This window comes from Helobdella robusta, assembly GCF_000326865.2.
Source record: "Helobdella robusta unplaced genomic scaffold HELROscaffold_37, whole genome shotgun sequence".
Lineage (NCBI taxonomy): Eukaryota > Metazoa > Annelida > Clitellata > Rhynchobdellida > Glossiphoniidae > Helobdella > Helobdella robusta.
In genome coordinates this window covers 934175-946674 of record NW_008704785.1, presented here as the reverse complement: position 1 = coordinate 946674, position 12500 = coordinate 934175, and the positions used below count along the sequence as shown (strand labels likewise).

General features: G+C 33.6%; 1 protein-coding gene across 1 annotated transcript in view; it reads left to right on the top strand.

The window, feature by feature from the left end:
- Positions 1-4621: 4621 nt before the first annotated feature.
- HELRODRAFT_192697 (hypothetical protein) overlaps positions 4622-12500 on the top strand; it is a gene marked incomplete at both ends in the record, with an annotated part of 9452 nt that continues 1573 nt past the window's right edge. Inside the window, 19 exons of the mRNA XM_009023541.1 lie at positions 4622-4660; positions 4931-5050; positions 5170-5358; positions 5918-6001; positions 6268-6360; positions 6645-6833; positions 6975-7185; positions 7485-7591; positions 7650-7778; positions 7948-8027; positions 8596-8759; positions 9097-9184; positions 9298-9600; positions 9733-9784; positions 10060-10178; positions 10501-10749; positions 11005-11134; positions 11489-11865; positions 12181-12235. Of these exons, the coding sequence (XP_009021789.1) occupies positions 4622-4660; positions 4931-5050; positions 5170-5358; positions 5918-6001; positions 6268-6360; positions 6645-6833; positions 6975-7185; positions 7485-7591; positions 7650-7778; positions 7948-8027; positions 8596-8759; positions 9097-9184; positions 9298-9600; positions 9733-9784; positions 10060-10178; positions 10501-10749; positions 11005-11134; positions 11489-11865; positions 12181-12235 (2778 nt within the window). The remainder of the gene's footprint in view (positions 4661-4930; positions 5051-5169; positions 5359-5917; positions 6002-6267; positions 6361-6644; positions 6834-6974; positions 7186-7484; positions 7592-7649; positions 7779-7947; positions 8028-8595; positions 8760-9096; positions 9185-9297; positions 9601-9732; positions 9785-10059; positions 10179-10500; positions 10750-11004; positions 11135-11488; positions 11866-12180; positions 12236-12500) is intronic.

Here is a 12500-nt window from a genome sequence, read left to right as displayed (position 1 = left end):
TGTTCGTTTTTGATGTTGTTGACGAAAGTGTGTGCGTGATGATCGGGATGTTGTTTATGTTTTTAAATAGTTGTTGTTTAATGTTTATGTTGTTTATGTTTTTAAATAGTTGTTGTTTAATGTTTATGTTGTTTATGTTTATAATATTTTACCATAATTTTGAGTAAAATAAAATATTTAAGAATATCTCCATAATTTCGTACTTATGCGGTGAAGAATGATTCGAAACCTCCCACAATAATATAACTCCACGAACCATCCAGTCTACGTCCTAAAATTATTTTCAGCGTTTTGAATAATAAAATAATTTTAAAATAATTAAATTAAATAAAAAATATATTATTTGTTATATATTAATCTGATAATACTGGGAATCATTTAGAGTGGATAAAGTTGTAAAAGTGACAAATGTAAATATAGTAGCCAATTAACGAACAGATTCAAGGTCGGTAGGCGGGGCATGAACGGTTGCCAGCCAATTAGGAGAGGACGTTGAGAAAGAACTGCTTATGATTGGACGATCTTTAATTAAATGAATTAATAAATACATAAATGATTGAATGAACAAACAAACAAACAAATGAGAACGAACGAACGAACAAACAAATGAAAACGAACGAGCAAACAAACGAATTACAGTTCAGATAACACAAAAAAAATCACTTTTAATCAGTTCCGGCACATTTAAACTAATTGAAGTCGCACTGATCGGTATGACTTCGGTTTGATCTCCATTCTTACTCTTATTAATGCATATCTCGTTCACAAAGTTATCAAGCATTGATTCTTCTAGAAAGACCATCATAACCTGAGATTTTTTTTCCTTCGTTTCATGAATATTTAAATTACCCATTAACATAATTTATTTTAAAATATTCAAACATGGGTAGAGACTTAGCTCGGTTAGAAACGGCGCTATGTCACGCTTTATTATCACGCCCTCGATAATGATAAGAATAATAAATATTAATAAAAAGAATAATAATAAATAACTAATAATAATAATAATTCGTATTACCGGAACAGCTCTGGCTAGAAACTTTCCTAATGATATAGTATCAGTGAAACAGGCGACCTCATCATTAATGATACTATTACAATTGATACCGTCTTCTTCATTATTGTTGTTGATATTGTAGAGATTATCTGATGCGTGTGTGTTTGTGTGTGTGTGTGTATGTGTGTGTAAGAAAACGACATTTATATAGCGCTGGACTTTCTTTTAGTCCACAAGCACAATTGCAGCAATCGTCCGCAACTTTATAATTGCTATATAAAATCATTGTTACTTTACAAAATGAATGCATACTCCTAATTAAATTACTCCACATAACTGAAGTTACTCGATTATCTTACTTGGATTAGATCTCGAATGGAATATCTTCTGCGGATGTTGGGTATTCTTATCTCGCATTTCAATGGTCTCCGTCTGTATCTCTCTCTCCACATCATCATCTCCCGTCTGCACGTATGTCTATGGTAAATCATAATAATAATATTAATAATAATAATAAATTATAATAACAATAATAACAACAACAAACAACAATAATAACAACAACATACAACATCATCGCACCGCAATACGATACGACGACGATGATGATGACAAAGATGATGATGATGATGGCAAAAAGGATGATGATGATGGTATCATTCACCTGGGTAGTATTAGAATTGCCAAACTGCCTAATAAACAGCTCATACTCAGTGGCCGGCTGCAGGGTAAATAGGTCAATGACCTTGACATCTAGTTCAACAAGTTTCTGAAGGTCAGACGCCCTCTTTTTGGCCAACTTAACTGACGACAAGCTTCCCTGCTGTTGGGATTCCCTGGAGAAGTTGATGAAGAAATTAGGTAGGGTGATCTCCTGTAACAGCCCGTCCTTGTTCTTTGGGTTAGTGAAGTTCGCGTTGTTTCTCTGAGCCTTAGTCGAATTTTTAAAATTTTTTCACATCCTTTAAAACTTTTACTCTGAATATAAGTTAATATAAATTAAAAATATAAGCTTTACTTTTTAAAAAAAAGACACGGTGATTAAGTTAGAGTCTGGATATAAATATGAAAGAAATCTGAATGTGCCAGTAAGATACTGTACTACTTATACGGTATAATTGATTGAAAAATGATACAATAAAATTCATGATTTACACATATGCATTGTATACAATTCATAATTCACACGCACATTTTATGCAATTCATAATTCACACACTCCACACATTGTATATAATTCATACACACACTCTATACAATTCATAATTCATATATAATTGTATATAATTCATACACACATACTCTATACAATTCATAATTCACACGCACATTGCTTGCACTAAGTAGCCGCTCATTCTCCTCTTCAATAGCTCTCATAACTTCGATAATTCCTTGATTTGTTTTCTTTTTAACTTTAACACGATCCCCACCACCACCAACATCGTCGTCATCATCATCATTCTTTGGTTTCTTTGGTGTCTTTCCATCAGGTTTTGAATGTTTTAGGTTTGAATGTTTGTCGTCGTCATCATCTTCGTCTTCATCATCATCGTTGTTGTTGCGGTCGTCATCGTCATCATTTTCAAAATCATCATCGTAGTTGTAATCGTCATCACCATCTTTGTTGGCTTCTTTCTGTGCGTTAGAAAAAAAAAAAGAAACAGGCAGAATAAATTATATGAAAATTCATTCGAAATGGTTGCGTGATTGAGGAATGAACTGTTGTTGGAATGTTGGATCTTACCGTGTTACCATTTAGCCATTTTTATCATATTATTTAATACGATCTCAATTGACCTCTAATTACTTAACCTAGTAAAAACTGCCTATTTAAATGACCCCGACCTTATTGTTTGACTCGTCCTCTTTGTTGTTGGAGCTTCTGTGATGGCGACGCGATTTTTTATGTTTTCTCTCTTCGCCATCTCTATCATCATCACCATTACCAGACTGAATGAGAAAAAAATAGTTATAATATTAAATGTAAAACAGACAGCATAGGTATTTGACAAATGCAAATGACACCTCTTTTTTTCGTCTTTCTTCCCTCCTTCTATATCTCCGTTCTCTATCATTCTCCTAAAAGATATAAACAATAATTTGTTTATATGATATTCTAAAAATTATTATTATTAAACAAATGTACACTACCAAACTGATAAATGAATAACTTACTCTGCCTTCCTCTTCTCCGTCATACTTTTCTCTCTCTCTTTCTCTCGTTCGTTCTTTTCTTTTATTTTCACCATCATCCTCACCATTACCGTGTTTAGATTTATGTTTATCTCTTTTTCTTTCCCTGACTTCATCCCCCATATTAGTGTTGTTTGAATCTGATTCATTTCTATGCTTTCTCTCTGATTTTCTGTGGTCATCTTGTCGCTGATCATTAATGTTATCTTTGTTGTTTTCATTATCTTTAGATTTGTGACGTCTGCTTGATTTATGTTTGCTTTTAGTGTCTTCAAATTCATCGTCTTTGTTGACATTTTCTTTGTTCGTTTTATCTTTTTTGGGTTTTTCTTCTAATGTGAGAAATTTCGGATGCATGGATTAGTTTATTGAGTTACACTGTCAATTTAGCAATTAGTTAAGAGGAAAGTACGCGAGTAAATTTGGGGATTTATAGAAAAAATTTTTTAAATTTGAATACCTTACCAAAAATTGAACAAATTTGAATTTGAGTAATGAAATTTAAAACCTTTGCTACTTCGCTGTTTCGATCTTTCTCTGTGAAGTGACATCTAGGGTAAAAATAAAAAATTGTAAAATTATCTAAATTGTAAATAAGATGTTATAAATTAAACAACCACAGGAACAAACCAAACTAAAAACACAGCCACAAACATTTTTAAATTGCTGCTTCAGTTCGGACGCTTTCCATGTATCCGCTTTACTTTTCTAGAGAAAAATTATTTTACAACAAATATTACACTAATTAAATTAAAATTACACTAACTCTATTTAAAGACATCTTGAATTTTTTGTATTTTTAAAGAATAATTATAATTTAAATTTTTGTTGTTATGTCTCCATGACAACCAGGTAGAAATTTTTTCTCATGTCACACAGCGCCTAATAATTTTAAAACAATGAAATAAACTGGTCATTTAATGAACAACTATTAAAAAAACTAATTTTGTTTAATATATCATATGTTAAAATTATAATAAAATAATATTTATATTCATAAATTCGAAGAAACCTTATAAAAACTTGTCGGTTGCTTTTTGTCGGTTTTTTATGTAATACCGATAAAACCGAATTTAATAAAAACAGACTCGTAAATATTTACTTTTAACCATTTCACATCAAAAAAAATTTTCTCGGCATTTAACTTTCTCTAACGATTTTTCAAAACTGTAAGTAAATTAAACTTTCCACTGACTTTTACGCCATTTTTACTTAATTTTTAAACTTCACTTTGCATTAAATTCACATTTTGAACTCTTCATCCAAGGAATGCTTGCATGAAACTACAAAACAAGGCCAAGCAAGTAAAACAAAAGTAAAGAAAGAAGTACAGTACTACCTACAAGTTGGATTGGCTAACATTAAGTTGGGTTGATTAGGGAGCTTGAAGTTAGTGTCACTGCGAATCTTTTGCACTTTTGAATTTCAAACATGAAGGAAGAAAGTCTCACAGAAGACCCAAGTCAACAGGTTAGAATTTTAAATGTATATTTAGGTCTTTAAATTTGTTAGAATTTTACTTTTTTATTTTCGAATTTATTTTTTTAATTTAATTATTTTATTTAATTAAAAAGTTAACTGTTATAATATATTGGCCAAAACACTTTTTATATTATATATTATATAATAGAGTTAGTTTATTTGTTTGCAAATCATTATTAGCATATGAAATGTGAAAAGATTAAAAGCATTTTCCTAAACTAAACCTACAATTTTTTTTTCACATGTTGTTCTTTCCAGATATTGTCGGCCAGGAGAGCTTATGTCTTGATGAAAAATGGCAGCTACTCAAAAAATGAACAGCTCAACTGGTTCTTCAGGCATTTAAACAAAGTCATTATGGTGAACAAAGAAAAAAATGTATGTAACAGCATTTGGTATTTTAAAATATTCTTTCACAATTTTCTAATTTCAGCATTTTCCAGATGTATCAACAGCAAACATACAATATAATGTGAATTGCTAATTTTTTCCTCAAGAAACCAGCAGAAGATGACGATGAAAACTTCGAGGTTCTCTCGGCTCTACCCCTGGACAACCTAAATTACAACTACATTAACCCATCCCTAAATTTGGCGAAACTAATCCCCACGACTCAGGTGACATTTCTGGCCGACAAGTACACATTTGTCTTCATGCTACACTGCAATCCATCGATGGCTACTATAGTTAGTGAATTTCACCTGCTTCGAGTATTTCTACTTACTAGTCATAATACATTTGAGTAATTTTACATACAATACAATACAATGCAAAACATACAACACAGTACATACAACCCACCGCCTTTTTGCAATTAAAGACCCAAAGACCTTAGAGTTACTAATTCTTTCTATAATTTTTAATAATTAATAATCTTTGATGCAATATTCAGCCATAACATACTACTATAATACTAAATGTAGGAAGGGGACCATATTTTATACAAAATTGTATGAATTCTACAAAATTGTTGGCATTAGCAAATTTAAATTTAAACTTTAGATTTGGTAGAACTCATATACTTGATATACCAGCAGCTTTGAGATGAGTTTCAAATTAACACTATATAAGTTTTCTGTAATAACGCCATAACTAATATAATGTAATACTTTATATGTCATATTATAATACACTGTATTATTAATTTTGGAGGGAGTATTTTTAGTTTTACTAGCTGATTGTAGAGAATTTTTATGTATTTTAAATGTCAAAAGTAATTATTTTAAATATTTTTTTTTCTCGAAGGATTTTATGAATTCACCATCTGATGTTCTGTTTGCGAAACTTTACCAAGCCCTTAGTAACGTTTTGACATCATTAGCCAAAGGGGTGGGTATTGTATTGTCTTTTTGTATTTTGTGTACTTTTGTATCTTGTATTTTGTATTCTATGTTTTTGTATTTTAGATCGTATTGCGTTGTTTGTTGTATGTGTTGTGTTGTATGTATTGTATTGTACTGTATTGCTTGTATTTTATTGTATTGTATTGTATTGTATTGTATTGTATTGTATTGTATCTTTCATTGTATTGTTTTCATATACGGTTATAATATAATTAATTATATTATTCTTCTCAATAATTTCTTTTTTCAAAGTTCTGCACACCTGGATCATCTGATGTGTTCATGCCAGAGATCACTATATCTATACTCATCTTCACCTCCGTTGCATCTTGTCCTATGAAACAGGTATCATGATACACGTATGGATGTATCTATATATCCTCTCTCTCATTTTTTCTTTCTCTCTCTCTCTCTTTCTCTCTTTCTCTCTCTCTCCTCTCTTCTTTTTTACGCTTGCCTCTGTTGTTAAACGACCCTTTGCAAGACTGACTGTGGTTATTTTGTTTAACTAATTCAATCAAAAACATTTCAACAATTTTGATTTGGAGATAGTTTGAAATTTAAAAGCGAATTGGGGTTGAGATGTGAATGAAGTTTACAGTTACATCCCTATATTTCATCCTCCCCAGGTCCTACTGCACGGATGCAGACTGACTTCAGACAACGTCGACAACATACTCGCGAACGTGAAAAAGGATTTGAACGCATTTGAGGATAACCTATCTCTAGCCTACGAAAAAATTATTCAGTCCCAAATTATTAATAATAATATAAATAATAATAATAATAATAATTACAAAGATGATGGTTCTGATTACGTTAGTGGAAAAATTTTTTTTTCTGAAATAATAAATTTGAAATGTTTATCTGTGTGTGCTCATTTTGAAGGTTTGTTCCTCTCAAAAGTTAACCCAACTAACCAATGAACACACCAATCGAACAATCGTCACACCAATCAGCACATCAACCGACCAATCAAAAAGCAGGTCGATGCTGATTCGCTGAACGAGCAAACCCCCACCGAGCGATGTGGTTGGACCTTGGGCTCGAATGATGTCCTATCTTCACAGAACGTCAACAAAGATGTTATATCTTCAGATAAATGTTTCTCCATTATTCTTAGGCATTGCCTGCTGTTGCTGAAACTACAAAACCACGATACGTCAAATGGTTTGCTAAGTTGTTGGTGTTGTTGTTTTTGTTGTTGCTGTATTTGTTGTTGCTACGTAAATATGACGTAATCACAAGCTCTTGCACACACACACACACGCACGCACACATACACACGCGCACATACACACACACACCCACACACAAAGAAAAACAAAATACATGAAGCAGTCTAATCATTTTATCAATGCATCGTCATACGGCAAGCATGTTTCACCGTCAAACGACTCATGACTACTGAACGGCCTTGGCCCCTGGCCTTTTAAACGATCTTGACCTTTGACCCCTGAAACATACAGGTATTGTTATCATTACTGACGGCGTGATGGGGACGTCTGATTCGGTGTCGCTTGAGCAGTCACTGCAGCAGCTTAGATCTGATCATGTGGCTCTTTCGTTTGTGCAGGTTTCTCCATCATCTCCATCATCATCATTATTATTATTATTATCATTATCATCTTCAGGTAGGATCATTACCAAGCCCACTTGAAGGCCTGGACAAACGTTTCGTCGGCAACCTACCTAACGTTGAGTTCATGCACTTTGTGTCTTTGGTTACGGACGGTTCTCTCATCAACTCTTCTGTCAGATTGGTTGGCTATTTTTAGATACATATATATATATATATATATATATATATATATATATATATATATATATATATATATATATATATATATATATATATATATATACAAACAAGCATACAAACAAACAAACAAACAAAACAAAACAAACATAAAAACACACAAACGCGTCTAGAAAGAGTCGGGCGACACGGTCTGGAACGTGGTACACAGGGGCCTGTTGTGTCGCGACCTGTGTAGGAGCGCGGGTCAAAGGTCAACTACCAGCAGTGACAATGTCAACAAATTTGGAGACAAAGGGCTCGAGTATATATCATGATATTATTTGTTGACACCATTGTTATTGTTATTATTATTATTATTATTTTTCATAATATTTGATGCATTTTCTCAACTAATACAAACAAACACAGCTGATGTTAATTGATGACAAATAGGTTAAGGTCGTTTGAACAAACGGAAGGCTTTCATTAGAAAGAAAGTTGCATGAATCAGATGAGTGGATTCGAAGACTGAATATGACAGAATAGTCTGTGTAAGCCGCGCAATCACCGTTAAACAAACATGAGAAATCAATTTTTTAAACCGAGAAAAAAATTTTTCCAAACCTCCATTAATTCAACCGAAGTGTACATCCGACACGTTGAACAGTAATGTGCCAAAAATAAATTCATTTCAACACATTTAACGAAATACACGAGTTTGATTCTCACGGTAGCTAAAAGAACGCCAGACGGCAATATGTTAAGAATATTAATAAATAAATAACAATAATAAATAATTAAATATAATAATAATAATAAAATTATAATAATTATGCCAGTTTAACAGAGGTTGATCACGATTACGAATCGTCCTGGTTGTCGGCGTCGATGATGCTTTCGTATATCGAGTATTCCCTGTCCTCCTCTGTCATGACCTTGCTCTCCTGCCGGGTCAAGGAGGGCTACTTGCTGAGCAGCGTCTGCGTCATCAGTGACGCCGATGGTTCGTCTCTCTAGCGCTATATTTCTCGTGTGTTTGGGGACTTTTTAAAAGAGTTTTTTGTTTTGTTTTTATTGTCGGTTGTGTTTTTACTTGAAGCTATTTTCTTGTCCTATTAAATTTGGTATTGGTTTAGGAGCATTGTATTTATTTTCTCATTTATTTGTTTAATTTTGTTTTACTGCCTTGCATGTTGTTACAGTTTCTGCGTCTGTAGGATCCTGATTTTTAAAGAATAGTTATAATAAAAAAAAAATACGTCATTGGCGACGTCCGTGAATGGTATTTTAGGTTTTTTTTTCTGAGGGTATTATTGTTATTATTATTATTATCCACACAGATGACACAAAGTTTGGATTGCATCTAGTCTTACCGTGGAGAAGTTCCATATTTGTGCATTACTACGTAGAATACAGTGCTAATACCAAGTATGTATGTATGTGTGTATGTATTTAAGTTTGTTTGTATGTTTGTTTGTTTTGTTTGTTTGTATGTATGTGTGTATCATTTACACCCAAAAACTGCTAAAACCACATGACAGTGTAAATCACAAACGTCAGTTGAAAGCCTGTGTAACTATAGAGGCCCCGAGTCAATTCATCACCGACCTGTACAGATCCAATCTTGATAGCTTATCACCAACCACATCCAACAGCACAACTACTGCTGCTGCTGCTACCACTGCTGCTAATACTACCGCTGCAGCGACTACTACCGCAGCTGCTGGTGGTGGTGGTGGTAAACCTGGTGGCGGGGGTGGCGATGGTGGAGGAAGTAGTAATATTTTGAATCGTTTCAAATATCCTTCCAAGATTCTGAAGAGATTTGTGCAGTATATTAAGACGTTAGCTTTGGTTTCGTCTTGTTTTTTTTTTGTTGGCTGGTCGTTTGTTTGGTTATTTGTTTGCTTGCTTGGCTGTTTGTTTACAACGTACATACACACACATACACACACACACATACACACTTGAAACAGGATAACTGTCACTGACAAACTACTTGCACACATCTACCAGTTCAACACTAAGGTAATTATTTTTTGTTTTTCTTCTTATTATTATCATTAGTTGTTATATTTATGTAAATATTATATATATATATAATATATATATATATATATATATATATATATATATATGTGTGTGTGTGTGTGTGTGTGTGTGTGTGTGTTTGTTTCTACGTCTATGTTTGTATGTAACTAAGTACGTACCTATGTATGTATGTATGCTATGTTTGTTTGTATGTATGTATGTTTGTATGTTTGTTTGTTTGTTTGTATGTATGTATGTTTGTATGGTTATAGGAAGCCTACTACAATATGTCGGATGGTTTGAGGAGTGGTGTCCCGGTACTTGTCAGTTCAAGTGCAGGCCTTTCCAGTGCCGAAAGGCCTGTTGTCAATCCCTATTTAGTCAATGCTAAGTTAGTTGTTGTTGTTGCTGCTGCTGCTGTTGTTGTTGCTGCAGCTACTGTTGTTGTTTTTCAGGTACACTGATGATGTAGAGGATGATGATTAATCTGATTGGAATTCTCATCTGATTCCAGGAACAAATGTATATGAACAAAAGGACACACACACATACACACCTCACATAAAAACACACCTCACATACAAATAAACACAAACACACACACACACTCACATACGCACACACACGAATACGCCGAGCATAAAAACACACCTCATACACAAATACACACACAAACAAACACACACACACGAATACACTTTTTACCACAACAGCATTAGCGAGTTCATCCAGTTTTGGAAGCAGCTGACATTCATCGATACGTCAAACTGGATGAAATGGTTTACAGTTCGCCGATTTGACGTCTTGCTAGAACACGACGAACCACTGTCGAAACACATCCAGATGTCCTGGAGCAAGCTGGTGCATTGCAGACAGGCCCGCGATGCTCTGTCGCAATGTTTGCAAAGGAACACAAGTTTTGTACTGGTAGAAGGACTCGTCTATATTGGATTTCTCTATGGGTTGGTTTTTGATTTGTTTCTAGTTTTGTTCTGTGTTTTTGCTTATTATTTTCTATCATACTGCAACACAACGATCTATCATTTTATCTGATATATCTACTTAGCCCATTGCATCTTAACCAATAAAATTACAGACCAGCCATCCATTCAAATGAAAGATCAACCAATTAAACGATAGTACACTCATCCAACCAGCCAATCAACTTACCCCAATTACATTCAACCAATCAATTGATCCCTCACATACCCAAACAGCCAATCACATGAGAGACCGCCTTCAGACAAAATAGCCCCCAGTTCATTTTTCATTGTGAGATTGGAACTTAAATCTTCATACATCATCGTTCACGTCTTCTTTCTCGGCGACCAGTGTCCTGTGAAACAAGTTGGCATTCTGTTGTATTGTATTGTATTTTTGTATTGTATTTTGTAGTATTGTATTGTATTTTGTAGTATTGTATTGTATTTTGTAGTATTGTGTATTGTATTTTATTTTGTAGTATTGTTGTATTGTATTGTGTTGTTGTGTTGTATTGTGTTGTGTTTTGTTGTGCTGTATTGTATTGCCGTATTGTATCGGGTTGTATTGTATTGTTGTATGTGTTGTTGTATTGTATTGTGTTGTATTGTATTGTATTGCATTGCAGATTTGTAATATATTTATTATGATAATTATTATTATTATAATCATAATTATCATCATAATAGTAATTATTATTTTTTGAAAAACCATCGACAGACGATCAATCGCTTGAAAAGTGAATTCTCGAAACTGCACATCTTCCACAAGTGTGCCCCTGTCACTCTATCCAAAGTCAGCCAATCAAAGAAGACCGCCAAGTTCTCATCACTCCCCCAACGGAAACCCCACACCAGTTACCTTACAATAAATAAACCATTAGTTATAGCTAAGCAGCTAACAGCTGTTTCCACAGCTGCTACTGCTAGCACAGCTGATGCTAGCTCATCTGCTACCACTACTACTGCTGATACAACTGCTGCTTCTGCTGCTGCTGCTACGACTGTTTCTGCTGCTAAAATGGCCGGAGTAAATAGTAGTTTGGCTGTTTTTTGTTGTCATGTTTTGGAAAAACTGATGGAAAAAATTCAAATTAGGTTTGTTTGTGTGTGTTTGTTTGTGTGTTCGTTTGTGTGTTCGTTCGTTTATTTGTTTGTGTGTTTATGTGTTTGTTTGTTTATGTGTTTGTTTCTATGTTTGTTCGTTCGTTTGTTTGTCTGTGTGTTCGTTCGTTTGTTTGTGTGTTAATTTTTGATATATTCATTCTGTTATTTGTTTACTTTGACACGGTATTATATAACAGATTGCCATTACGTTAGTGTATTTCATTTTGTTAATGTTGCGACTGTCCTTGCTTGTTAGAGCTGTGAGCCGATGGCTCTCTCACAATCCCCATTTCAAATTCACGACAGCTATGACAAAGCGCCTACTGATTTTTCAAAGACTAAGCTCCTTCCCATTCTTGACAAGTAATTAATTCACTTCTTCTCCCTTTGTTTCTTCTCTGAATTGTTTTAAATATATTATATTGTATTATTTTAACATTCTTCTTTATAAATATTTTTTGGCTACACACACACATACACATACTTGCACACGTACACACACACACACACACATACGTACACACACACACATACAATATATATATATATATATACACACACACACACAACACACACACATACGCACACACTCACACAATATATATATATATATATATCCACCGACG